Source organism: Hippocampus bargibanti, linkage group LG18, assembly GCF_051943395.1.
Source record: "Hippocampus bargibanti isolate YZ-2025 linkage group LG18, ASM5194339v1, whole genome shotgun sequence".
Taxonomy (NCBI): domain Eukaryota; kingdom Metazoa; phylum Chordata; class Actinopteri; order Syngnathiformes; family Syngnathidae; genus Hippocampus; species Hippocampus bargibanti.
Window position 1 is genome coordinate 14,344,440 of NC_142751.1, and position 26,662 is coordinate 14,371,101.

General features: G+C 43.0%; 4 protein-coding genes and 1 pseudogene across 5 annotated transcripts; 2 read left to right on the forward strand and 3 right to left on the reverse strand.

Annotated features, from left to right (window-relative positions):
- Positions 1 to 47: 47 nt before the first annotated feature.
- On the reverse strand, positions 48 to 9,088 carry wdr36 (WD repeat domain 36). Its single transcript, XM_089021093.1, has 22 exons — positions 8,830 to 9,088; positions 8,519 to 8,546; positions 8,350 to 8,450; positions 8,151 to 8,268; positions 7,438 to 7,570; positions 7,250 to 7,304; positions 6,337 to 6,469; positions 6,094 to 6,266; positions 5,900 to 6,020; positions 5,151 to 5,216; positions 4,956 to 5,045; positions 4,735 to 4,877; positions 4,543 to 4,660; positions 4,303 to 4,468; positions 4,096 to 4,204; positions 3,349 to 3,428; positions 2,641 to 2,748; positions 2,332 to 2,572; positions 2,154 to 2,264; positions 1,075 to 1,156; positions 808 to 995; positions 48 to 259 (listed from the first exon to the last, which is right to left on the reverse strand). Exons 1-22 carry the CDS (start codon positions 8,977 to 8,979, stop codon positions 110 to 112), a joined length of 2,664 nt encoding a protein of 887 aa, XP_088877219.1. The 5' UTR covers positions 8,980 to 9,088; the 3' UTR covers positions 48 to 109.
- Positions 9,089 to 9,409: 321 nt separating this feature from the next.
- On the reverse strand, positions 9,410 to 12,996 carry LOC148884835 (E3 ubiquitin-protein ligase MARCHF5-like). Its single transcript, XM_089021131.1, has 7 exons — positions 12,854 to 12,996; positions 12,249 to 12,325; positions 11,350 to 11,570; positions 11,112 to 11,242; positions 10,880 to 11,045; positions 10,370 to 10,524; positions 9,410 to 9,614 (listed from the first exon to the last, which is right to left on the reverse strand). The coding sequence occupies exons 2-7, from the start codon at positions 12,281 to 12,283 to the stop codon at positions 9,486 to 9,488; spliced, it is 837 nt and encodes a 278-aa protein (XP_088877257.1). The 5' UTR covers positions 12,284 to 12,325; positions 12,854 to 12,996; the 3' UTR covers positions 9,410 to 9,485.
- Positions 12,997 to 13,452: 456 nt separating this feature from the next.
- On the forward strand, positions 13,453 to 20,262 carry actr1b (actin related protein 1B). The gene is made up of 11 exons (XM_089021125.1): positions 13,453 to 13,674; positions 14,881 to 14,945; positions 15,021 to 15,096; positions 15,203 to 15,328; positions 16,303 to 16,427; positions 16,524 to 16,740; positions 17,835 to 17,927; positions 17,994 to 18,168; positions 18,238 to 18,299; positions 18,379 to 18,419; positions 19,373 to 20,262. The coding sequence occupies exons 1-11, from the start codon at positions 13,627 to 13,629 to the stop codon at positions 19,473 to 19,475; spliced, it is 1,131 nt and encodes a 376-aa protein (XP_088877251.1). The 5' UTR covers positions 13,453 to 13,626; the 3' UTR covers positions 19,476 to 20,262.
- On the reverse strand, positions 16,662 to 26,503 carry LOC148884837 (uncharacterized). Of its 2 annotated transcripts, XM_089021122.1 has the most exons (4): positions 26,158 to 26,503; positions 24,854 to 25,414; positions 23,526 to 23,633; positions 16,662 to 16,800 (listed from the first exon to the last, which is right to left on the reverse strand). In XM_089021122.1, the coding sequence occupies exons 1-3, from the start codon at positions 26,228 to 26,230 to the stop codon at positions 23,569 to 23,571; spliced, it is 699 nt and encodes a 232-aa protein (XP_088877248.1). In that variant the 5' UTR covers positions 26,231 to 26,503; the 3' UTR covers positions 16,662 to 16,800; positions 23,526 to 23,568. The 2 variants fall into 2 exon arrangements, with proteins under 2 accessions (XP_088877248.1, XP_088877247.1); XM_089021121.1 differs by lacking the exons at positions 16,662 to 16,800; positions 23,526 to 23,633 and having other exon boundaries at positions 24,061 to 25,414.
- On the forward strand, positions 20,448 to 22,751 carry LOC148884838 (radial spoke head protein 3 homolog pseudogene; annotated as a pseudogene).
- Positions 26,504 to 26,662: the final 159 nt, after the last annotated feature.

The following is a 26,662-nucleotide window of genomic DNA, read 5'->3' on the forward strand; positions in this document are numbered from 1 at the left end:
TGAAGCCATTTGTCACATGTGGGTTTTATGAAACACATTGACGTCAAACGTGTTTTTTTATGTTTATTTTTTTTATTGTGAGCAGAGGAAAACACAGACATGAGTGTGTTCACAAAAGTGCACTCTTAGCATACGTCAACAAACAAAGCGATTGATTGAAGGATGCCCGGAGCTCCGCCCACGCTGCCTCCAACTTTGAGGAGAGACCGACCAACGCTTCCATGGCGACGGGATCCTGAGCCAGCGAGCGTAGGTGAAGCTGTCGACAGGAAGTCACAAATGTATCATACCTGATAGCCCAACATGCTACATAATCATCTCTATCGTGATGAGGTTATGATTTAATTAATCGAGACAACCGCATAGTAATTTAACTTTCTATCTATTCGAGTTACTTCCGGGTAGAGTGAACGCTGGCGCGAATGGCTGCCACTGCTCACCCACACAAAAATGAGTTTTTCAAGGCGCTTAGGAATTAAATGTTATTATTATTATTAGCTAGCTAACTTTCTATCTATTTGAGTTACTTCCAGAAAAAAATACCCTGTGACTGTAAAGTGTCCTTGAGTGTTTTGAAAGGTGCTTAGAAATCAATTGTATTATTATTATTAATACTGTATCTATTAGCGAGCTAGCTAGCTTTCTATCTATTTGAGTTACTTCCGGGTTGAGTGAACACTGGCGCGCATGGCTGCCGCTGCTCACCCGCACACAAAAAATCCAGTGACTGTAAAGTGTCCTTGAGAGCGCTTAGAAATTAAATGTATTATTATTAATATTTACAGAGATTATGGAGTATGAAATTACCTTGAGAAACAGTGAAAGATAGGCATGCGCCAGATCAAAATCCCGCCCACTGGCCAGCATGTTGTCAATCATGCCAATGAAGGCCAAAAAGAGGACGCTGGCTCCGCCCCCTTCCGGTGACAACGCAGCAAGTTCGACCGACACGGCAGATGGACCGAAACTCTTCAAAAGCTCCACGGGAACTGCGTCTTGAGTGGTTATTAACACAAAAACACATCTTAATGATGGAATTATAATATTTGTAATCCAGTTTTGATCATCACTCACATGACCCTGCGTCAAGACCCGCCTCCAGAGCGCTACTGAACTTTGACCTCTGAGATGACAGACTGCATCTCAACATCTTTGACTGAAACAAAGCACACTCGTTGATGAACACGACTGTGATAAACGTCGGTGGATGTAAAGTTATAAAATACAGTGATACCTTGGTTTACAAACTTAATTGGTTCCCAGACAGTAAGGCGAAAAGTGTACATCCCAAAAATTAATTTCCCATAGGAAAGCATTAAAATGATAACAATCCGTTCCCAGGTCCCCATAAAACATAATTTTCTACTTTTTTCTAAGCCTTAAAACTACACAAAATATACCTTATTTTATGTATAATAAATGTGCTATGGTGTTATAATTAAAGAAATAAACTGTACAGTATAATAAAGTCATTTTATTGACCTTTGTGATGGTCGCTGATGTCTTGATGGAATGGAGTGTCCGGTTTCATCAGCATTAAACACTTGATGAGGAACGTAGCCTTCTTCTTCCACCATCTTGGGGAATGATTCCTTGTAAGCTTTGGCTGCTTTATCGTCAGAACTGGCTGCCTCCCCTTGACGAATGACACTATGAATCCCTGTACGACGCCTTCTTCTTTCACCATCTTGAGGAATGATGCCTTGTAGGTGCGATAATTTTACCTCGTTCCTCATCAATTTTGTTGTTTAACTGGGTTGATAGCTTTTTGCATCAAGTGATGGCTTGCGTGGGTTATTTGTGGAGCCTGATTGATGCAATACTTTAACCTTGCAGTCTACACTCTGCCTTTGAACTATCAAAGTTGAAACGAGTCCAAATTTAACTGTTTTCCATACATTTTCTCACTCTCTCTGTGTCGTCTGCCTGTCTCTTTAATGTTTAACTCCCAATCCTCACTGCTGCATTCTTGACCAATCACGTGGCTGCCATTTTCTTGTAAGGTTCGCTCATTGTGGCGTTCCGTGTGTATCCCGAAAAATAGTTTGTATGCAAAGGTAAAATTGTCATAAATTTAACGTTCGTAAACCGAAAAGTTTGTAAGCCAAGGGGTTCGTAAACCGAGGTATCACTGTAGCGCTACGAATGCTAACCTGCGTTTCATCCTGCGGTAGGGAAAAGCGCGGCGCGAGGCCTGGCACGGTGGGCAGGAAGAAGGGCGCCGACGCCCCCGTGACGGGCGGGCTCACCGCTTTGTTCCTCCTCTGTAAACATCCCGCCATTAGTGCCTTGTCATGTGACCCACTTGTGACCATGACATCACAGATGTACCTTGATGGTATCCAGGCACAGCAGATGTTTCCATCTCGACTCCGGGAGCTGCGACAGCGTCACAAGCTCCGCCCCCAGCTGCTCCGCCGAGCTGTATGCGTCATCAGGCTCCTCCTCTTCCTCCTCCGTCACTTCCTGTTCGGCTTCCAGCGCCCCTCCGCCCGGCAGAGTCTCCGATTCGGGTTGGTAGTCGGCCGGGAGTGGACGTAGCCCGACAGGTCCGCACAGGCTCTTATTGGTCCTGAGGAGGCGGAGCCCGCTGTGTGATTGACAGCTGTCATTTGCGTCGATAGAAACGTGCCGGCTGACCATAAGCAAATGCCGAGGTTGTCCACGTGCGTCGTTGCCAGGAAATCTCCGGTCGGGGACATGGACACGCCCACTGGCGTCATGGAAATCAGGAAGCAGTCCACTAGGCTGAATACAAAATGAGATTTTTATTTTGCTTCTTTTATTTTGAAATTGCTGAGAAGGTTTCTTCAGCCGTCAGTCATCTGTATATGGACACCTAGCTGATAAAATGCAACAAAACTATACAAGGAAAATACTAAACCTGCAAATTAGGAGGCTTAACATAGAGATAAAAACAGTCAGAAATGGAAACTTATTAAAAGAAGCTATTTTCATAAACCAGCAAAACCCTTCACTAAATCTCCATGGTGGGGTGGGGTTCAATTTGAATCGTTCCTACAACCGACTTCTTAGGCAACATAGGCTTAATTATGCTGACGATCTGATACCAGAGCAAATGGGGCAATCAGGCTAGTCGTAGACATCCATACTCAGGCAGGAAAATAGAAGTAATCAGTGTAGCCGCAGGGAGTAGTCCTCTGCTCCCCCCAACCTGAGAGCAGGGACCAATCATAGCCGAGTCTGGCACTGCCACATCTGGACAGTAGGATATATATAGGGCCAAAACTACCAGCAAAAGATTTTAGTTCGCTGACGAAGCCTCTTGGATAAGAAGCGAAACGTCCGACACCTTCAAAGAAGTAAAAAAAAAAATGTGAATCGTACCTTCCAGAAGGGAGATCCCACGTACGAATGGTGCAGTCCATCCCAACGGTGATCAACCAGCGACCATCTGGGCTGAAAGTCTGAGAACAAGATTGTTCATTTCTTGTACAGGGCACAATGCACAATCTTGATGTTTGATATAGAATAGAATTGATCATATTTCATGTTTCATGCGGTTATATTTTGCCTAAAACCGCCACTGGCGACAGCGAGCCGGGCCTCACGTGGCTAACGTGGCTAAAGCGGCTGGCTGTGTGGCTGTCCGCTGTTCACCCACAGAAAAAAAACTGATCCTGTGACTGTAAAGTGTCCTTGAGAGTTTTGAAAGGTGCTTAGAAATCAATTGTATTATTATTAATACTGTATCTATTAGCGAGCTCGCTAGCTTTCTATCTATTTGAGTTACTTCCGGGTTGAGTGAACGCCGACGCGTGTGGCTGCCGCTGCTCACCCGCAGAAAAAAATACCCTGTGACTGTAAAGTGTCCTTGAGAGTTTTGAAAGGTGCTTAGAAATCAATTGTATTATTATTATTATTATTATTAATACTGTATCTATTAGCGAGCTCGCTAGCTTTCTATCTATTTGAGTTACTTCCGGGTTGAGTGAACGCCGGTGCGTGTGGCTGCCGCTGCTCACCCGCAGAAAAAAATACCCTGTGACTGTAAAGTGTCCTTGAGAGTTTTGAAAGGCGCTTATAAATCAAATGTATTATTGTTATTATTATTAGTGATGGTGGGTCACTCACCATGTCGTTGGTGCTGCCATGGTGACCGGCAAACTTGCGGACCACTCGCTTGGTTTCGGCGTCAACGATCAGCAACGTAAAGTCATCCAAAGCCACTGCTAGCATACCGCTAAGAGAGACCAAGACCCGTACAATACATTTGTGAGCGCGTGTGTGTGTGTGTGTGTGTGTGTGTGTGTGTGTGTGTGTGTGTGTGTGTGTGGTTACCTGTCCCGGTGTAGTTTCAGGGTCCCTGGCGCAGCACCTAGCTTGATCCGGTCTTCCAGTTTGCGGGTCTTAAAGCGCCAGAACTTGAGCAGGCAATCGGACCCGGCGGTGAAAGTCAGCTGATTGAGGGCGTCGATGGCCACGCCCCGCACCGTACCGCTGTGAGCTTTTTGGGGAGAAAGGCGGAGTTAACAGTGAAGGGGGGCGGGGCAACGTGCAAAAAAAAATGACGACCATTACCTTTGTCTTCATCTCCAAAACAACCGCGATGAAATCCGGACTGCAAGTTGTAAACGTCAACGCGGCCGCACGAAGACCCCACGATGACAAAGTTCCCGCAGGAAGTGATGTCAACCGCCTGGGATGCGACACAGGAAGTGGCGTCGGTGTGGGGACGCTTGTCAGGTGAGTGCCGTGAGCGCCGCGAACTACCTCGGCGGATGCGGTCCGGGCGCTCCCTGGCGGTTTGAGGTGGTGCGCCCCCATGGTGCAGCGCTGGTAGTTCCAGGTGGTGGTTGCTAGGCGACCGCGGTGACACGCCACGATGCCGTCCCAGTCTGATTGGCGGGCCGTCGCTGTCGATAAAGATGGGGAAAATCACGTCGGCCATCTTGACTCAGAGGGGATTTGTCAACGTGTGCGTGAGCGCCAACCGCAGGAGAAGGCAGTGATTGCGGGTAACCGTAGCTCCTCGTACAATAAGCCTTTCTTCTTCTTCTGCGCTTTCTTTTTATTGATGGAGCCTAAACACACACACACACACACACACACACACACACACACACACACACGCATTCTTGAAAAAAACAATCAAATGGTGACTGAGTTATGGGTGGGCGGAGTCAGACCGTGTCCAAGGTTCTTGTGGAATCTTTCGTGGATGGTGGAAAAAGACTGCAGTGTCCCATCTTGTCCTGAAGGGGGAGACATTTTGTTTTTAGGACCACCAGAATGGAAAACCTAATAATAATAATAATAATAATAATAATAATAATAATACATTCCATTGATCAGCGCCTTTCAAAACTCAAGGTCACTTTACAGTCACAGGATATTTTTTTTTCTGTGGGTGAGCAGCGGCAGCCACATGCGCCAGCATTCACTGAACCCAAGTAACCCAAATAGATAGAAAGCGAGCTAGCTAGCTAATAGATAGCTAGCTAGATAACCAGCCAGCTAGATTGCAAATAGATAGCCAGCTCGATAGCTAGCCATCCAAATAGCTAACAGTTAGCTAACAGACAGCTAGCTAGAAAGCAGCCAGCTAGATAGCCATATAGCTAATAGATAGCTAGCCAGCTAATAAACAGCCAACAGATAACCAGCCAGCTAGATTGCCAATATATAGCCAGCTCGATAGCTAGCCATCCAAATAGCTAACAGTTAGCTAAGAGCTAGATAGCCATATAGCTAATAGATAGCCAGCTAGATAGCCAGTCAGCTAATAGACAGCCAACCGATAACCACCCAGCTAGATTGCCAATAGATAGCCAGCTAGATAGCCATATAGCTAATAGATAGCCAGCCAGATAGCTAATAAAACCAATATACAGTTTAGCTAGCAAGCGCAATTACCTAAAATATTTTTTTTACTTACCTGCACTGAGAATGTTTTTGCCGTCGTAACCATGGTGACGGATGATAGTGGGAGGAGCACTGTGACCCTGGCGATTTCTCAGCAACCTGGCTCCTCCCGCTTCCTGGTCCAGGATCCAGACCTGAAGAAAAGCCAAGGAATTAAAGCCATGAAGCTAACGCTAAAGTTCGGTTAGCGGTGGCGCCGGCATCAACCTTAATGGCGTTGTCGGCGGCCGTAGTGATGAGAAGCGGTTCGTTGTGCAAAAAGCTAGCGTTGACCGCCGACTTGTGGGCGTTTCTTAGCTGAGCCGACAGCTGTTGCCGCTCCAGGTCCCATAAGGTCACGTGACCTTGGGGGCTTCCTGCCGCTAGTGTGGGTGGCCCATCTGTTGGAAAGGGGGCGGAGTCACACATCAAAATGAATATTGACACTTAGCATTAAAAACACATTCTTACCTGTACGGAAAGCCAGTGAAGTGATTGGTCCCCAGTCCTGCACGAAAGACATGAGCGTCTCGTCCAATCGGATGTTGTGAATGATGATGCGGCCCGTTGCCGTGCCGACCCCCACCACATCCAACGCCGGGCTCTGTCCAGGTCAAAAGTTGTATTATTATTATTAATTTTAACAAATATGAAAACAAATCTGAATGTAGAGAACAGTACACCTTGGCTTATGAACATAATTGGTTCCCAGAAAGGGTGTGTAAGGCGAAAAGTGTGTATTCCAAACATTAACTTGCCATAGGAAACCATTAAAATGAGAATAATCCGTTCCCAGGTGCCCATAAAACACAATTTTCAACTAAATAACCTTTAAAACTAGACAAAATATTGCTTATTTTTTGTATAACAAATGTGCTATTGTATTATAATGAAAGAAAAAACTGTACTGTGTAATAAAGTTGTTTTATTCATGATAATAATAACTACACAAAATATACCTTATTTTATGTATAATAAATGTGCTATTGTATCACCAAGGGGTTCGTAAACCGAGGTATCACTGTAATAATAATAATAATAATAATAATACAGTACAATCACTGCTCCGTGTTTCCCGAAAAAACTTTGTATGCTAAGGTTATATTCTCGTGAATTTAACGTTTAGCGTTCGTAAGCCGAGGTATCACTGTAGTTGGGATTCCATTAGTGTAGTACCACGTTGTGCCACAACAGGCAGTACTGAGCTGTTCTTGAAGATAAACACAAGCAGCAGTTGTTTGAATCACAAAAAAATTCCATGCTCATTTTCCTAAACTTGTCTGTGACCTCCACAAATATCTTGCAAATATATTATTTAATATATATATATATATATATATATATATATATAATATGCATAAATCTATTACATGCACTCACTCACCTGTTGCAGCACAGTGACTCCCGACGACCATCCGGCAAATGTGTACAACAACTTGCTGGGTAACACAAATATATGATAGAAGTTAAGACGGGCAATTCATAATGATAAATTATGTTTATAATCAAGATATTAACAGTGGGGGTCTCGCCCATCAAATTGGATGGTGGGTTTGCACGCTCATAGCTAACCTGGTTTTGATGTTCCAGAGCTGCAATGCACCCTGGGAACTTCCAAGCAGGACTTTGTTTAGGTACGTGCTGGGGTGCATCATGGCCGAAACGTCGAAGGTGGTGGGGTCAAAGTTCAGCTCCACGTATACGTCTGCCGGAGGAAGCAGAGATCACGACATCCAAATTACAACATGCTAATAATAATCATCATCATCATCATCATCATACATTTCATTTATATATATATTATTATATTGTATTATATACATTTCATTTACAATAATATATTTCATTTTACGGTCAATATCTTCAGTTATTTGCATTATTAGTTAGTGAATGGAATTTTGAATTTTATTGTGTCAACTGAAAATTCCTATTTTCAATGAACGCAGCACTGGGGCGATTGTGCTTTTTTTGTGCTTGTGATTTACTTCCGGGTTGAATGAAGGCCTAGCTAGCTATCTGTTAGCTAGCTAGCTTTCTATCTGAGTTACTTCCGGGTTGAGTGAAGGCATAGCTAGCTACCTGGTAGCTATTTATTAGCTAGCTAGCTTTCTAGTTGAGTTACTTCCAGGTTGAGTAAACACTGGCGCGTGTGGCTGCCGCTGCTCACCCGCAGAAAAAGTTTATCCTGACTGTAAAGTGACCTTGAGAGTTTTGAAAGGCGCATATAAATGAAATGTATTATTATGATTATTATTCATACACAAATGACCGACGGATGACCTCACCACCGCATTGAACGTCCCAAACGATGACGAGCCCACTGCCATCAGCAGAGATCAGCTGGTCACCGAAAGGAAGCAGCAGGCGCACTTCCTGTTTGTGTCCACGGTAACACATCACCACCTGCCACACAGAGAATATTCAAGACCCCGCCCATTACATATTTCAAGCCCCGCCTTCTTCATCCCCATCGTGACATTCAACCTCTTTGTTTTTGGCAAAGGCGTGCACGAGCGAGCCCGCGGCGGCGAACGTCAACATCCTGTCCGCTGCCACGCAAGTGATGTCATCTCGGAGGCTGTTACCTAGGTAACCAGATCATCATCAAGCGGTTTCACTTTGTGGTCAACCAAAAACTAAGAAAAATACTCACTGACAGCCACGATCCCCAAACGATTGACCTGGACCACAGAAAAAAAAATACATGAAAGTGATGTTAGATCACAAACAAGGTTCTAAACGACATTTTCGTGAGAGTTGTACAGAGAACGTCCGATAGGGAAAAAAAAGATGGCTGAATGGGATCAAAATAGACTTAATTGTTGTCAGTTTACAGGATTTTTTTCATACAGTTGCTTAAAAAACATATAACCAAACAGTTGCAGACAGTACACAATTCAAAATGTAGGCAGATAACTCAGATACATTTTCTAATTGTAATCAGTGGAAAGTTTAGTCTCTTACGTTATAAGTATGCAAACATTCGCCTACTGACGTCACCAGGTAGAACTCCCGATGTTTGCGATGATAGCGTAGCACGTGCGGCACGTGGTTGCAATAAAGTCCTAAAATCCGGAAGCCGCTAAATAAACAACTTCCGCCTCCCCCCGCCATTAAATCAAAATAACTCAGAAGACAATGCCCAAAAAGACGACGACAATGTAAAAAGACAAGTTCAAGACAACAAATCGACCGGACGGGGGACACAGTGGAAGGAAGCTAAATGAGTGGGACGCAACAAAAAGGGTCCGTGTGGAAAACTGTAACGTGAAATGAAAGTTCCGGTGACGCAAACAGAAAACACGTTGTGTGCTTTTGCAAAGGAAAAACAAATTTAATGAAAAGAAAATTGTAAAATTTCATCCACTTTCAACATTAAAATAAGATTAACTAAATATTATTCAGTTGCTGAATAAAAATTACGTTATTTTGAGTTGATGCTATATTTTATTTTACTTAGTATACATCCATTATGAAATGTTCATAGAATTAAGTGCACCTGCAAATGTGCATTTTGGGTCACTCAGAGAGACTTGCTTATGAATGAAATGTATTATTATGATTTTTATTGCCAGTCTTAAACAAAAAAAAGATTATTCTCGTTGCGGTTAGCGGTCTTGTCACGGACTGGTGGCGGTGTCGCTGGTGTCCGGATAGTTGAGGATGTCTCGCTTGGTCTGTGTGACGTGTCGCTGATGTTTGACGTAGAGCTTCAGGGAGCCCTTCAGCAACACAAAAGTAGCGCCCCCCTGTGGACGGAGGACCACATAAGTCTTGTTTCTCTTGCTTGTCCACTATGATGCCAAACGGTCTCATTCTTTTAATTCTGTTTAATTATGTTCGAACTACATTATATTAAATTTTATAATAATAATAATAAAACATTTAATTTTCAAACACCTTTCAAAACTCAAGGTTTAAGTTTTTCTGTCGGTGAGCAGCAGCAGCCACAAGCGCCATCGTTCACTCAACCCGGAAGTAACTCAAATAGACAGCTAGCTAGCTAATAGATAGTTAATAGATACCTAGCTAGATAGATAGCCAGGCAGCTTGAGCGCTAATAGATAGGTAATAGAAAACTAGCAGATAGCAAAGAGATAGCTAGGTAGGAAGCTAAAAAATAGCTAATAGATGGTTAGCTAGACAGCTAGCCAGCCAGCTATACCGCTAATAGATAACTAGTAGATAGCTAATAAGTAACTAATAGGTAATTAACAGATAGCAAATAGATAGCTCGGTAGGTAGCTTGATAACTAGCTTGACTGTCATAATTTACTAATTGTTTTCTAAGTTTACTCCCAGATACAGTGTGCTAGCTCTGGCCAGTATGCTCTTTGACTAGCGGCTAGTGATACTATGATTGGCTAGTACCACACATACTATAATAATGAAGAATTATTTAATACGAATTCACGGACAAAATATTCTAAATACAGCGTTAGAAACCTTTGACTCTCTTATTTCAGCGGGGAAAAAAAAAAAGAGTTAATTCCTAAATGATCACCAGGATGCTCTGCTGCAGGTTGGAGGCCACACGTCGGAAAAGGAGACGTCCCATCAGGCTGGAGATCCAAGGGAGGACCAAAGCGCCGCACAGGTTCCGCGACAATGATACGTGGTTTCCCTCCGCCGGAAGAAGAGGAAGGTAACCTGTCACGGCTAACGCCGCACAACAACAACATACTCGTGACGAGGCAGCCTGACAATGTATAGGGACTAGTGATGTGTCATTCGCAAATGAGCCGGTTCATAGAGCCGGATCACTGAAGTGAACCAAGAGAGCCGGTTCCTCACAAGGAGCCAGAAATGGGAGCCGACGTTTTTTTTGTCCTCTATTCCCCGTCCCCAGTCTTCCCCCAGCAACAAAAAAAAAAAACTTAACAAACCGAGGAGCCATTTGGGAGCCATAGGAGCCGGATCGTTTTAGTGAGCCGAGCCAAAAGAACCGGCTCTCTGAAAAGAGCCGGAATTCCCATCACTAATATAGACGTGTATATGTCCGTGCATGCATTACCGAGTTGTCGCTGATAGGAATATCGGAACCACAGACGCAGCAGGAAATCTTCCCAACGGACCATCTTCCCCAAAACCAGGATAACAGGGATGGCGGGTAGACCCATTAGCAGAAAAAGAGGATTGGCACGTTCCATCATGTACAGACCCTTCTTGTGCCCGACCACCTGAGCGCCACAGGATACACACAGTGAGACCATCCACATAAACGTACAAACACGCTTACTACTCACCTGCATGACGGCCACGGCGCCGTAGGTGACGGCGGACCAGTAAGCGGTGCCCACCAGCACCCCAAAGGCGGCCAGAGGACTGACCCGAGATAGCAGGCGGTCCACTTGTTGCAGAAAGTACACCAGCGGACCTGGGGAGAAGAAGACAATAAATCAACGCTAATATTTATTACCATTATTATATGTCCAAAGGGACACCCGTCTTATGTTCTATGATCTGAAAGATAATTTGCAGTACCCATTTTAGGGAAGACAATGTGGTAGTGCGTGCCGCATTGAGGGCAGCCGATACCCACGCCACTTCTATCACCATCGGGGCCGCTTCCTCTCTGCTTCTCGTCCAGCCAACGCTGAAGACATGATTGATGGATCCATTTGGTGCCTCCTTTACACCGACACGGACTCAGCCACTGGGCACTGTGGTCGTCGCTCTCTGAGGCAAAACACACCCAGCAGTGTCTAACACGCACATACACACAAGCAGACATTATCAAAGTCAAAATTAGCTTTATTGTCAAATATGCTAATATGCGTTCAGCTAGCAATGCACTTATAATGTGGCTAAAAAAGACAGACAATTGACAACAGACAATATATGTTATTTCTGAATGTAAAGTGAGGTAGCGTAATAATGCAAAAACGAACAAAAAAAAGGTTGAAGTGAGGTCTTGCAGAAAAAAACGGGGAAAAAATAGTGTTGAGGATGATGGTACAGCGTGTAGCGTGTACTCAGAGTTCGGTGAGTGTGGCAGTGGGAAGGGGCGGGGGGGGGGGGTGCTGGGAGGGAGTTGAGTCTCCTGACTGCCTAATGGCAGAAGCTGTCCTTATATATTATATTATATTAAATATCCTGTGACTGATATGTATTTTACGACAGGCACCTTGTTGGCCAGCTAAGGGGTCCTCAGACAGATCTGTGGCGATTATTACACAGTAATCAATTTCAGATTATTTTCCGTTTAAAACTAACGAGAGAAAAGGGACCAGTGCCACACCCATTGTAATTGGAAAAACGAACAAATTAACAAACTTGTCATTGTATATTGCATATAAGCTATTTTAATGAGATAATAAGGGATAATAATAAAACCAAAAGAAAAATGGAATGGATGTTTGGGGCGGAAGGGATGGATTTACTTCTCCGACTGTCCCTCCTCCAGCCGGGTAGCCATGGTTCGTTTCTTCTTCACATTAGCAGGAATCCATAAGAGAATCTGTTCAATGTCACATTAAGAGAATAATTGTTTGGCTATCCTCATCAAAGAATCACGAAGCAATGTTTCACGACACTCGTTTCATATGCACATTCAGTACAAACCTTTCGTAACATTGGTGGGGGAAAGTCACATAAATCAAAACTTGTATTGACTGAGTTAATATCAAAAACAAGAGTGTGACGATTTAACTATCACTCTATAATCTTTCTAATAAATATTGTTGTCGCTGTTTCACTTTCAATAAAGTTTAATGAAAGTGAAACACGATGACATTTCGGAGAAATGAAAGCAAGTGGCTTCACATGTGTATAACCCCAAAATTGATATTAGATGAAAACTAATCCAAACACCGTAAACTTTAAATGGACTAGAAAAGTTTGGTTTATCCTACGAGTTTGAACTTTTAAGTGCGAACAAGAGACAGCTAATGTATTTTAGCTAGCTCGGGTCGATCACGACGACTAAACAAATTAACAAGAACAGAAGCAATAAAAACGACAAATATGGCCAAACGACAAAACCTACCTTTAAAGTAACGATAGTTACACACGTTTTGGTTTTTGTTTGTCTGGTTGTTTGCTAGTTTGTTTCGATATCTCCCGAGCTAGCTTTTTAGCTTCACAATGTTTGTGCTTCCCAGGACACGCCCCTTTTTTGAAATCGTGCACTGATTGGTTAACCGGTACATTCAGGACACGAGAAGAGAGTGGGAAATGAGAGCACCAGACCCGAAAAACAAAAAAATGGGAACTGCAGTGGCTATTTGATTCGAAATTGGATATTAATAAACGGAGAACAAATAATAAAAACAAATACAACATTTTACAAGGAATGAACTAAAAAAAATCATCCGTTAAATGCGTATCGTGATTATATTTCTTTTTACCCGCACAATATAATCCTAAATCACTCGTATCTCGCGGTTAAAAGTACCATACATTAAAAAAAAAAATCTTCCTACATACAGTAAAATGTCTCCCCTGGTACCTGGGCGGAATCCAAACACTGACCGTATATTTGCCCTGTTTTCAATTGGTTCAGAATACCGTCTGTCATAAAATGCTTTGTTGTGACTAGCCAAGACGACTGTCATTCATCTTGTGGGGGGGCGGGACATGGAAGAAGAGGTGCGGCGAGGCGGACAGCAACGACGGATGCGGTCGCTCGGCCCATAAGCGCAGCAACGAACGAACGAACGACCCGACGGGCGGACGTCTTTTTCCCCCCTCACGACTTGGACGTCATTCAGCGCCGAAAGTGGACGCCGACAGACGCGCGCTTCAACATTTTCGTCCGTCATGGAGTCCTATGATATTTTAGCTAATCAGCCCGTCGTGATCGATAACGTGAGTATGTTGACGTCATTCACCCCCACACCCAAACGGAGGCCGTGACGGACTAGCTGTTAGCTTAGCTGCGCTTTTGTCTTGGAGCTAACCGCAGCTATTTGCTTAGCCATACCGACGCCTTATTATTTTTACGTGTTTTACATTACTTAGGGCAAATACAAACGGAATACAAAACGCGATTTTTTAAATTCAGCCAGTTAGCATGAATGAGAGCTAGCAAAATATGCTAGCTGACCCGGCTGCTAATGACAGATGGCAAACGCAGGCTAGCTGCACAATTACCACATAACATGTTATTTTAAATATTTGTTGAAATTAGATTAAGCATGACAATATTTTGCAGCTTTTTATTTGCCTACATGAGGGCTGGGCGATCTTAAATGGCCAGAAACGTCCTCGAAAACAATGCACTGCATATAGATAGATAAGATAACCTTTATTAGTTTCACAATGGAGACATTCCCAATTCACAACAGTAAAAATACGAAATGAATAAGTAGAACAAAATATAGGAGCTACTATAAAGGCAGCCACTCGCTTGCATCACCTTAATAATAATAATAATAATAATAATAATAATAATAATAACACTACATTTAATTGATAAGCGCCTTTCAAAACTCCCAAGGTCACTTTACAGTCACAGGATCAGTCTTTCTATGGGTGAGCAGCGGCAGCCACATGCGCCAGCGTTCACTCAACCCGGAAGTTCAGTGATACCTTGGCTTACGAACTTAATTGGTTCCCAGACAAGAGATTGTGTAAGGCGAAAAGTGTGTATCCCAAAACTTAATTTCCCATAGGAAACCATTAAAATGAGAATAATCTGTTCCCCAGGTCCCCATAAAACATGATTTTCTACTAAATAAGCCTTAAAACTACTCAAAATATACCTTATTTTATGTATAATAAATGTGCTATAGTATTGCTATCACTTTAAGTCATAATAACAAAATAATACAACACATAAGACACAGTCTTTCGATACAGTCGTTGACCGTATGAATCACAGAGCCGAACCAATCATGTGTTTGTGACATTTCCTCGAGGAAGATACGATCAAGCACAGATGGCGTTTATGTTCGTCCATCGTTGAAACAAAGTCGTCGTTTGTTGCTTAGCATGTCCCGCAGCCTCATCTTATGAGCTTCCAAAGTCTCCACATTGAATCACGCTTTTTTTTAAATAATTGTGTGTGTGCAGGGTTCAGGGGTCATCAAGGCTGGTTTCGCTGGAGACCAGATCCCCAAATATTGTTTTCCCAACTAGTAAGTGGCTTTTCTTCGGGTTTGATTCTGATTGTGACGCAATTATTAATACTTTATTGTATGCGTGTGGTGCAGTGTTGGGCGTCCCAAACATGTTCGCGTCATGGCGGGTGCTTTGGAGGGAGATCTTTTTATCGGGCCCAAAGCGGAGGTAAGCCCGTTCGTTCGTCCGTTCGTTCGTTCGTCCGTTCGTTCGTTCGTTGTCTTGATAGCATGTTTTGTTTGTATATTATACATATTTGACTTACGTGTATCAGGAGCATCGCGGCCTGCTGTCAGTTCGCTACCCGATGGAGCACGGCATCGTGAAGGACTGGAATGATATGGAGAGGATCTGGCAGTACATTTACTCCAAGGAGCAGCTGCAGACTTTCTCCGAGGAGGTAGAGTGGGTGGTCGTGATCTTCCTGATGAGGAGGAAGAACAAAATGGCAATGTCTGAAATAACGTCTGCCCGGATGCCCGGGGCGTGCAACTTTTACGTCGGGTGTACAACTTACAAAACGTCTGCGACTGAAAGTAACTCGGATAGAAAGCTAGCTAGCTAATATACAGCTAATGGATAGCTAGCTAGGCCTTCACTCAACCCGGAAGTAACTCAGCTAGAAGGCTAGCTAATAGACAGCTAATATACTGCTATGTAACTCGGATAGAAAGCTAGCGAGCTAATATATAGCTAACAGATAACTAGCTAGGCCTTCACTCAACCTGGAAATTACTCAGATAGAAAGCTAGCTAGCAAATAGATAGCTAAGTAACTCAGATAGAAATCTAGCTAGCTAATATATAGCTAATGGATAGCTAGCTAGGCCTTCACTCAACCCGGAAGTAACTCAGCTAGAAGGCTAGCTAATAGACAGCTAATATACTGCTATGTAACTCGGATAGAAAGCTAGCTAGCTAATAGACAGCTAATAGATAGCTAGCTAGGCCTTCACTCAACCCGGAAGTAACTCAGATAGAAAGCTAGCTAATAGACAGCTATGTAACTTGGATAGAAAAGCTAGCTAGCTAATATATAGCTAACATAACTAGCTAGGCCTTCACTCAACCTGGAAATAACTCAGATAGAAAGCTAGCTAGCTAATAGATAGCTAGCCTGGCCTTCACTCAACCCGGAAGTAACTCAGATAGAAAGCTAGCTAATAGACAGCTAATATAGTGCTATGTAACTTGGATAGAAAGCTAGCTAGCTAATATATAGCTAACATAACTAGCTAGGCCTTCACTCAACCTGGAAAGAACTCAGATAGAAAGCTAGTTAGCTAATAGACACTTTTTGAAGACAACTTTTTGTCATGAGTATCAGATCCTAAAAATGGCGTTTGTAAAGCGCTTTCTTGTTTGCGGTCCTCAGCATCCCGTCCTTCTGACCGAAGCGCCTCTCAACCCAATCAAAAACCGTGAGAAGGCCGGCGAGGTTTTCTTTGAGACCTTTAACGTTCCCGCGCTCTACATCTCCACGCAGGCGGTGCTCAGTTTGTAAGTGAAATGGAGGTGATCTCTCAAATGGCTAAATTAAGATTAGCGCTAAGGATTTGTAGCGTACCTGACTGACCGAGTTGTCGTCCTGCTCAGGTACGCCACCGGACGTACCACGGGCGTGGTTCTGGATGCGGGCGACGGCGTGACGCACGTGGTGCCCATCTACGAGGGCTTCGCCATCCCGCACACAATCATGCGGGTGGACATCGCCGGCAGGGATGTGTCGCGCTACCTGCGCCTGCTCCTGCGCAGGGAAGGCTACAATTTCAACACAACGGCCGAGTTCGAGGTGGTGCGCACCATCAAGGAGGTGAGGCGGCTTGATTTATATTCGGTTCCGTTTGCCGTGTCAGAACAACAAGATCGCTTTCTGAAAAACAAACAGGACAATGCACAATTCAACGTCACGTGAGCAATTCGGCCATTTTTGCACACAGTATGGACAGAAATAGAAAGAAATTTTGTTAAAGGACAAGCGACACCATTTTTTGTTTCCTAACTGACATCAGAAAAATGTTTTATAGCGTCTAAAATACCCAAAAACACGCAGGCTGATATTTTTAGTCAAATGCAAAACACCAATAAAAATGACTTAGTGGCCCAAAAGTGCCACAAAATAAGCTAGAAATTGGGGAGATTCAGAAAGTCCCGCCCTCTTGTTTGTGACGTCACGTCATGATACTCCTTCACAAACTGCCTTGCTCCAGAATCAAAACAATGGCTTCAGATTCAGAGAAGATGTTTTCTTGTTACTCATCCAGTTATGAATATGATTCAAATAGTTCTGAAGAGGAAAGCATAAATGTTTGGAATCCATTAAAGAAGTCCTTCCGTGTCATTTTGAAGCATCTGGACTGCAATGTAGCGTCCCAGAAAATGCACAAGATGGCGCACAAGCTCCATTGGAAATGGGCTGGTTTGTCCGCTGGGAATTTGTGTCAACTTACACCTTCTTTATGCGTGTTACCGCGATTGGCCGCGACACACAACGATTCACCATCGCGTTATTCATGTAGTTATCCGTGTTTTCAGACGAAAAAAAGTACCCAAAATGCATTGTGTGTCGCTTTCTCGATCAGGGGCGTTCCCTCCGTGACGTCATCAACTCGAAAACAAGACTTGATGAATATTCAGCGCCAGTGTTAAAACGTAAAATATAGCTATAAGTGGTGGAATCTTTGTAAAATGCGCTTCAGTAGATAGAAGTCACTTGAAGTGATTTAACAAATTACGGACGCAACTTGTCCGGAGGTGTCGGCTGTCCTTTAAATCAACAGTAAACCCTCCAACAAATCCTATTTTACACGACAATCTTACAAATATCGCCGCTTTTCTGAATCTTGAGTTCAACACAATTCAATCGGATGAATAGTAAGCCGACGTAATACCCGTGTTGGTCACCAGAGGGCGTGCTACCTGTCGCTGAACCCTCAGAAGGACGAAACACTGGAAACAGAGAAGGCTCAGTACGTCCTCCCCGACGGGAGCGCCTTAAACGTGAGTGACAAGTCAAATCCCCGCCCCCTTTCCGGCGCTTGACCCAATCCCGCCGTTCCCGTTCAGATCGGGCCCGCCCGTTTCCGCGCCCCCGAGCTGCTGTTCCGGCCCGACCTGGTGGGCGACGAGAGCTCGGGGATCCACGAGGTCCTAGCCTACGCCATCCAGAAGTCAGATTTGGATCTGAGGCGTACGCTCTTCTCTACTATCGTTTTATCCGGGGGGTCCACGCTCATCAAAGGTGGGACCACTCGGCGACTGTTCGATATGTCACCAAACACCATGTGACTCACTTTAACCCCTCCCCCAGGCTTTGGAGAGAGATTACTGACTGAAGTGAAGAAGCTTGCGCCCAAAGATGTCAAAATCAAGGTTAGAGCTTTCCTAACTTCCTCCTTTCCTCCACGTATTTTGACTTGTGTGTGTGTGTGTGTGTGTGTGTTTGTACCAGATCTCGGCCCCCCAAGAGAGACTGTACTCCACGTGGATCGGGTAAATTATCATTTTTGGTTCATTTCTTGTTATTTTTAACTCATTGGGCTTGCCAGACATTTTCAAAGCAGAGTTCTCATTGTTGTTTACAAAAAAAAATACACCATACACGTCAAAAAAAAAAAAAAAAAAAAAAATCTGCTCTGAAGTGACGCAACACCACCATCTACTGGTGTGTTCTTGACAGTGCAATTACACAGAAACTCAAAAATTCTCATACATTAATAATAATAATAATAATACATTTGATTTTTAAGCGCTTTTCAAAACGCCCAAGGTCACTTTACAGTCACAGGATCAGTTTTTCTGAGGGTGAGCAGCGGCAAACCACACGCGCCAGCGTTCACTCAACCCGGAAGTAAATCAAATAGATAGAAAGTTAGCTAACGGCTAATATATAGCCAGCTAGACAGTTAGCTAACTAGCTAGATAGACATATAGCTAATAAATGGCCAGCTACATAGCTACATGGGCTAATAGATAGCAAATAGATAGGTAGCTAGCTAATAGATAGCAAATAGATATCTAGCTAATAGATAGCAAATGGATAGGTAGCTAGCTAGATAGCAAGCAGATAGCCAGCTAAGTAGCTAGCTAATAGATAGGTAGCTAGCGATCTCGACAGACAACCCGAAGTAACTCAAATAGATAGAAAGCTAGCTAGCTAATGGATAGCTAACAATTAGGTAATAGATAGCCGACAGCTAATAGCCAGCCAGCTAGCTAGCTAATAAATAGCTAAGAGATAGACAGCTAAAAGCCACCCATGGACTAATGGATAGCTAATAAATAGCTAATAGATAACTAGATAGCCACACAAGACCCTCATCGTTAGCCTAGCCTAGGTTAAAAACCATTCCGGAGGAACTTAAATATCCGCAGCAGTCAATGAGTTGAAGATAAGATGCATTCACATCACAATTAACACACCTTGTGGCCCCGCCCACCCACAGAGGCTCCATCTTGGCTTCGTTGGACACCTTTAAGAAGATGTGGGTGTCCAAGCGGGAGTATGAGGAAGACGGAGCACGTGCCATCCACAGGAAGACCTTCTAGGACAGAGTTGCCCGTCAACGCCCTAAAAAAAAAACACCCAGAACTGACCCCCCCCACATCCCTCCCCCTCGAGCCCCCTCCCGCTAAGGACAGCTTCCGCCACATGAAGGCGCACGTGAGATCACGTGTCCGTTAAAAATCCAGTTTGTTTGTGGGTTTTTTTTTCTACGGTTTCATTCCAAAATGTTTCTATTGTGTCACAAAATGGCTGCCGCTACCAGTGCTACTTTTGGCCCATAAATTCAACCTAATCAATACCAATATATATAATATATATAGCAATTATAAGGTGGCAAAAATGACCTTGATATCCCGTTTGAGGTCACTAGTAAGACTCCCCAACTAAAAAAAATAAAATATAAAAATAGGCATTCTAGTAGAATGACTCACTAGCATGTCTACTTGCAAGAAGATCCACCATATTATTGGATGGACAAAAAAAATGGTTACACATGGAGCGGCAAGCAGACCCATCAAATATCCACAGTGAATTACCAAAAAAAAAAGATTTATGAGACAGTTGGAAGATGATTGACAGGTCACTGGCCAATCAAAACAAATAATGTGGCGGTCCGTCACCTTTTAGCAATTAGCATTAACTGTAAAAATGGTGACCGGCGAGGCTTATGGATCTTTTTTTGATGACAAAAGATTAACAACGAAAACAAAGAAAAACGTTGTTTGCTAACTTTTTTTTTTGTTGTTGCTATGGTTGATATCAGCATTATTATTATTATTATCATGACCACCTTAATTATATAAAAGAAATAAATATCTGCTGCTCAAATGTTTCTGTCGAACGATGACGTGATGTTCCCGGGTTGACCGGCAGAGGGCGCCAATTACAACTACAGAACTATTGTTTTTGTCCTCCATTTTGTCTCTTAACAGGATGAATTTAGTCTCCCAAAAAGAATGTTAATAATAATAATAATAATACATTTCATTTTTAAGTGCCTTTCAAAACTCTCAAGGTCACTTTACAGTCAGGGATCAGTTTTTTTTTGCGGGTGAGAAGCGGCAGCCACACGCGCCAGCGTTCACTCAACCCAAAGTAACTCAAATAGTTAGAAAGGTAGCTAGCTAATATAAATATATATATAATACTGTAGCTAATAGATAGCCAGCCATGTAGCTAGCTAGCCAGCTAGCTAGATTGGATTTGCCTTTATTAGTCTCGCAGTGGAGAAATTTACATTTCACAGCTAGATAAATACATTTAGTTAGATAGCTAACAAACAAACTACTAACTAAATAACTACATACATACATAATTAAAGTACAGAAATAAATACACAAATAAATAATGTAATTAATGGTCAGTCCGACCATATCATCACCAGTAAAACACAGTAATGAACTTCCTTTTCAATGCCAACAAAATAAATCAATAAAAATGATCAGGGTTGGTTAATTAAAAATTCTATGCGTCACTGATAAGAAATGATGTCACAAGGCTTTGTAGTTGATGACCGCTTGCTTGGAAGCAAATGATGTCACAAGGTCTGGGTTAGCCATGACGTCAGTGGCGTAAAAGAGGCTAATCGTCCTCGTGAAGTTGCTAGCAAAGCGTCAGTTTACGAAGGACCATAAGAGAGCGAAAGGCAAAGAAATTTGGATGGATGGATGGTGTTGGTATGCGAAGGCTATTTTTGGAGTTTTAGGTAGATGAAAACTATGCTAATAGTAGCTTGTTAGCCATTTTGGCTGAAGGGAAGCTATCCAAGGCTGCCGTCCGGAGTTCAAACACACGCAAAAACCTCAAGAAAACGAACCATCTCCGCCTCAGGAAGCAGAACTTGACAAGCGCTTTTTGTTTCTACCCGAAAAACAGTTGCTATGAAACACTGAGGAAATCGCTACGACAACAAAGCCATACCGACGATCGCCGAGAGACCCTGATTGCGCACCATGACTTCCGTTTCACACAGTCAACGGGATAAAAACGCAACGTACGTATTCGCCAGTCGACCCCGACCGGTCGAAAGCCGTTCAAAGTACAGCAGCTCCCCGACGGATAATCCCCAGTACGCAAATATTATGTACGACCGACGGGTCATCCGAGGAAACGTTCATAACCACCACATGGGCAAGATGACCATGCAGGCGGCCGATATTCAACAACAACACGGATTCCGAAAGAGGTCTGTAGACTTCATGAGATCCAGGGACCACGTCTGGTTCAAGGCTCACGACAACCTACCCGGTCGAAAACACGCCGACGTGCAAACCGACTCGTATTTGGAGGAACTGAGTAACATCCTGGTCACTAAGGATATCGACTCGCAAACCGATCGTTTCCTGGACAGGCCGGCTACGCCGCTATTCATCCCCGCTAAATCCGGCGAGGATGTCGCCACCCAAATCGAAGAAGGGGAGTTGTTTGACTTCGACAGGGAGGTTCAACCGGTGTTGGAGGTCCTGGTGGGTAAAACCATTGAGCAATCTCTCCTGGAGGTGATGGAGGAGGAAGAACTAGCTTGTTTGCGAGCCCAGCAAAGAGCCTTCGAGCAGCTGAGGAACGCCGAGCTAGCTGAGGTGCAGCGACTACAGGAACAGGAACGGCGGCGCAACGAGGAAAAAGAATGCCGCATCGCCCAGCAGAGGGAGGCGGTGAGGAAAGAGAAAGAAACGGCGGAGATGATCGCCGCCCAAGCTTGCGCTCAGCAGTTCCTCTCCAAACTTTTTCCCGCCGTCTTCGCCTCGTTACGGAGACACGGTTACTTCTACGATCCGGTGGAGAGAGATATTGAGGTGAATTTCTTCCAGTGGTTGATGGCTGAGGTGAACAACACCCTGGAGAAGAGGAACTCGGCCAGGTTGCTGTTGGACACCATTATTCATGACATCGCCTTGGAGAGGCGGGATTTCTTCAAGGATTTGGAAGCTGAGCTGGAAGAGTAGAAGACACTGTGGCCTTTGTTTTTGGCTTCTCAGGATTTTGCTTCTTTTTTTGGGAGTTGACTGGAAAACTGAACAATGAGGACTCACTAGCTGTTAAGCTATTGGCTATATATTAGCTAGCTTTCTATCTATTTGAGTTATTTCCGGGTTGAGGAACGCTGGCGCGTGTGGCTGCCGCTGCTCATCCACAGAAAAACTTTATCCTGTGACTGTAAAGTGACCTTGAGAGTTTTGAAAGGCGCTTGAAAATGAAATGTATTGATTATTATCATCATTTGCTAGCTATTAGCTATCTAGCTGGCTATCTCGCTAGGTGTCTGTTGGCTATCGATTGGCTAGCTAGCGAGCTAGCTTTCTATCTATTTGAGTTACTTCCGGGTTGAGTGAACGCTGGCGCGTGTGGCTGCCGCTGCTCATCCCCAGAAAAACTTTATCCTGTGACTGTAAAGTGACCTTGAGAGTTTTGAAAGGTGCTTAGAAATGAAATGGATTATTATTATAAACTTGAATTCATAGTAAAATAATACTCACAGGAATATATTCTTCCGGTTTGTGAAATGAAATATGTATTGAAAATCCACTTGGATAATAATAATAATAATAATACATTTAATAAAAACAACACTATAAAAACACAACTATATGGCAAATCCACTTGAATTTCTTCATTGACTGAGACGAATAAAGTTTATCTTATCTTATATGCAGTGCAATGTTATCCATATTATGGAAGATTATCTGCATTCAAGCAGGTGAACCAAATTAAAGGCTAATTTTAAGCTACGCATATAAAGTACAAAATGACAAGGAACCAAAGCCACGGGAAAAAAATGGAACCAGATAAACAGCGTGTAGTAATATAATAATCATATATCGACTCGTTATTTTTGTGACTTTAAAACTGACTTAAAAAGTTGTGCTGTTCGTTGGTGACTCACAGGAGAAGCGATAGGCTAGCAGTTAGCATGCTTATACATAACGCTTCAATAGCGCCGATAAATATAATGTAAATACAAAAAAAATAGAAAATACTTTTGTTTTCTCTAAGTCAGTCAAGAGTGGCAACAGGGTCACGTATGAATTGACAATATTTATATTTCATTCCAAACAGACATTAGCGAGAAAAACAAACAATTCACTACATACCTGCGACAGTACCCCAAGAGACCGGAGGCGAACGGAAATGACGTCATGTGTTACCTGTAGTGACGCCGTGGGAGTGAAAAGTAATCCCGCGAGATTTCAAACTGCCGTCTGTAATGTATGTGGAGCGGGAGAGATGCAGTCAAGAAAACAAATTGTTATACAATAATAATAATAATACATTTCATTTATAAGCGCCTTTACAGTAGTGTTTTCTAATATGCAATGTTATTAAATATTATGTACAATCTTTTTTTTTTTACTTTTCTCCTAAAGGGGTCACCATAGCGAAACAGTGTCCGCCATTTTAGAGTTTTGATTCGCATGTTTGTTTGGTTCCTTTCGGCTTTCTTAAACACGGAAGTGACTTTTTTAACGTTTCAATTTGGGGAGCGTTGTCAATAATAATAATAATAAATTGTATCGCAGCTTTCAAAACTCCCAAGGACATTTTACAGTCCCAAGACAGTCTTCCTTGTTTTGGAAGCCATATTTTATTTCATGATCTAAAAATACACACAGTACAAATACACTCATTGCCCCAATTTGTACAGTATTTTATTCGGCATCCCATTGATACTTTTCCATCTTGCCATCCGGAGTCTGCCTTTTTTCAGTCTATCAGTCAGTCATTCCCTCCTTTGGTCCCGTTGATTATCTTCTTTGTGTTTACATAGAGTACATCTGTATACGTGTTGTAAATACACTGATAACAATCTGAGCGGACGCCGACATTACCTAGCGTGTATGCGTTCTTATGTGGCTTGCCAAATGATCCCTTCGAGTGAACGTTTGCTCACAATCCGAGCAGGAAAACGGTCTCTCACCAGCATGAATTCTGGTGTGCGTTGTCAAATGGCCCTTATTTAGAAAACTATTACCGCAAACCGTGCACGCGTAAGGTTTTTCGCCAGTGTGCGTCCTGGCGTGCTGCTGCAAATCTTCTTCTTGAGAGAATCGTTGACCGCACTCAATGCAGGCAAACGGTTTCTCTCTCGCGTGCATTCTTGTGTGCGTTATCAAATTCCCCTTATTGAAGAAGCCTTTACCGCACACCGTGCACACGTACGGTTTCTCGCCGGTGTGTGTCGTCGAATGCTCTCTCAAAAATTTGTTAGCTGTGAAACTTTTACCGCAAAGGGTGCATAAATACGGTTTCCAATTCACGTGCGTCCTTGTGTGGAGTTTTAAATCTTCCTTGCCAGAGAAACGCTGACCACAAACTGAACAGGTAAGCGCGGTGGCGGCAGTGTGCGTTCTCGTGTGCAGTTTTAATCTTCCCTTTTCAGAAAATCTCTTAGCGCAAATCAAGCAGGCAAAAGGTTTCTCACCAGTGTGCGTTCTGGTGTGTATTGTTAGGCCCACCTTCTGGGAGAACCTTTTCTCACAAAGTGTACATGCAAAAGGTTTCTCTCCCGTGTGCATTCTGGTGTGTTGTTTCAAACTGCTCTTGGAGGCATACGTTTTGCCGCACTCGGAGCATTTCCAGCGTTTTCTGTCCGTGTGATCTGTCACTTGACTTTCCTCTTCTTCCTCATCATCATCATGAGTGGAAGGAGAGCATGTCATCGGGTCCTCACTGTCTGATAGTGGCGCCAAAAGTCTGCGCGCTGGTGATTGTCCATCACTTTCTGTTGTCACGTGTCGACTTGACTTACAGCTAGCGCGAGGCCCCGCCCCTCCGACGGCCTCACTTGGACCTTCATTTCCTTCATCTTCACTTTTGAGAGGATCGCCAGCGCACAGTGATTTGGTGACGTCTTCCTCTTGCTCTTCTTCTTTAATGTGAGGAGGTAATTGTTTCTTCTCTTCTTTCACATGCGCTTGCTCCTCTCGAAGGCGATGACATGGCGTCTCTTGGTGTCCTGAATCGGGATATTTTTCATTGTTGTCTACAGGACAGACAAAGTCAAATACTTGGTTCAATCAAGTGAATTTGACGTTGTGTATTTTTTGTTTTTTGTTTACAGTTATGGTAGGTGTTTTTATGTTGCTGAATTAGAATTTTGATAAATAAGTTCTTTGACATTAAGTTTAATAATCAGAATATTTGTTAATAGTCCTAAAATGGGGACATTTGCAATAATAATAATACATTTCATTTCTAAGCACCTTTCAAAAGTCTAAAGGTCACTTTACAGTCAAAGGATACATTTTTTTGTGGGTGGGCAGCAGCAGCCACACGCGCCAGCGTTCACTCAACCCGGAAGTTACTCAAATAGAAAGCGAATAGATAGCGAGCTAGATAGCTATATAGTTCATCGATAGCTATCTAGATAGCCAGCCAGCTAGATAGCAAATAGCTAGCTAGCTATATAAATCAGACTATTCAGACTAAATTCAGTTTTTTTTTCTCCTTTTGTCATTCATTTAACATCAATTTTAAACGGCAGATGATAGCATAATTGGTAACGAGATTTTAGTGTTAGCTTTGCCTCTAACGAGTAACAAAAAAACTCATAAATAAAATAAAATACACTCAAAATTATTTTCATTAGTTTGATATAATAATAATAATAATAATAATAATACATTTTATTCATAAGCACCTTTCAAAATTCTCAAGGACACTTTACAGTCACAGAATAAGAACAATAATTTTCACGTTGACAATGCGGTTCAGAAGTAAACAAACCTGTCGTCTTCTCGCTGTCGGCTTTTCCCCCTAAAAGTTCCTCCTCGTATTCCGGTGTTCTTCTTGCACACATTTTCACACGACAATCACAACATTTAATCACTTTTGAGCGATCACCAACGCCTCTCTTTGTTAGCGGCTAGCGAGCTAAATTAAGCTAGCTAGGCTAAAATAAGGTAAAGCGCTAAGATGCAACGTGCAATTTTTAAGCAGACATGAAGATTGAACGAATGAGATTTTTAACTTGGTAAAATAGTGACGGACGTGCGCAAAGTACACATCCACAATATTTACAAAAAGTTTGGGGACGCGCGTGTGGTTTACAAGAAGTTGTTCAGAACAGATGTACGGCGATCATATTAGGACAAACTTTGTTTGCTTACTTAACCGCTTTTCTACGGTGGCCCGTTCGTGTGGACGAAAAGACGATGTTAAACATCCGTCAGGAACAATGCAGTTATAATGTATATTTTATTGGAGGTTCAAGTTTAATAATTGTTTATGA

Bases quoted from the DNA above. Each gene is read 5' to 3' on its own strand.
- wdr36 (XM_089021093.1), bottom strand. From the start codon at position 8,979: ATGGCGGGGGGAGGCGGAAGTTGTTTATTTAGCGGCTTCCGGATTTTA. The intron at 4,878-4,955 runs GTTGGCGCTCAC...CTTTATCGACAG, and splicing joins AATCACTGCCTTCTCCTGCG to CGACGGCCCGCCAATCAGAC. The intron at 4,469-4,542 runs GTAATGGTCGTC...CTCCCCAAAAAG, and splicing joins TTTTGGAGATGAAGACAAAG to CTCACAGCGGTACGGTGCGG.
- LOC148884835 (XM_089021131.1), bottom strand. From the start codon at position 12,283: ATGGCTACCCGGCTGGAGGAGGGACAGTCGGAGAA. The intron at 11,571-12,248 runs GTAAATCCATCC...TGTGCGTGTTAG, and splicing joins GAGGAGGGACAGTCGGAGAA to ACACTGCTGGGTGTGTTTTG. The intron at 10,525-10,879 runs GTAATGCATGCA...GTGCGGCGTTAG, and splicing joins TTCCTATCAGCGACAACTCG to CCGTGACAGGTTACCTTCCT.
- actr1b (XM_089021125.1), top strand. From the start codon at position 13,627: ATGGAGTCCTATGATATTTTAGCTAATCAGCCCGTCGTGATCGATAAC. The intron at 15,097-15,202 runs GTAAGCCCGTTC...TACGTGTATCAG, and splicing joins TTATCGGGCCCAAAGCGGAG to GAGCATCGCGGCCTGCTGTC. The intron at 16,428-16,523 runs GTAAGTGAAATG...CGTCCTGCTCAG, and splicing joins ACGCAGGCGGTGCTCAGTTT to GTACGCCACCGGACGTACCA.
- LOC148884837 (XM_089021121.1), bottom strand. From the start codon at position 26,230: ATGTGTGCAAGAAGAACACCGGAATACGAGGAGGAACTTTTAGGGGGA. The intron at 25,415-26,157 runs GTTTGTTTACTT...TCTGTCCTGTAG, and splicing joins CGACAGCGAGAAGACGACAG to ACAACAATGAAAAATATCCC.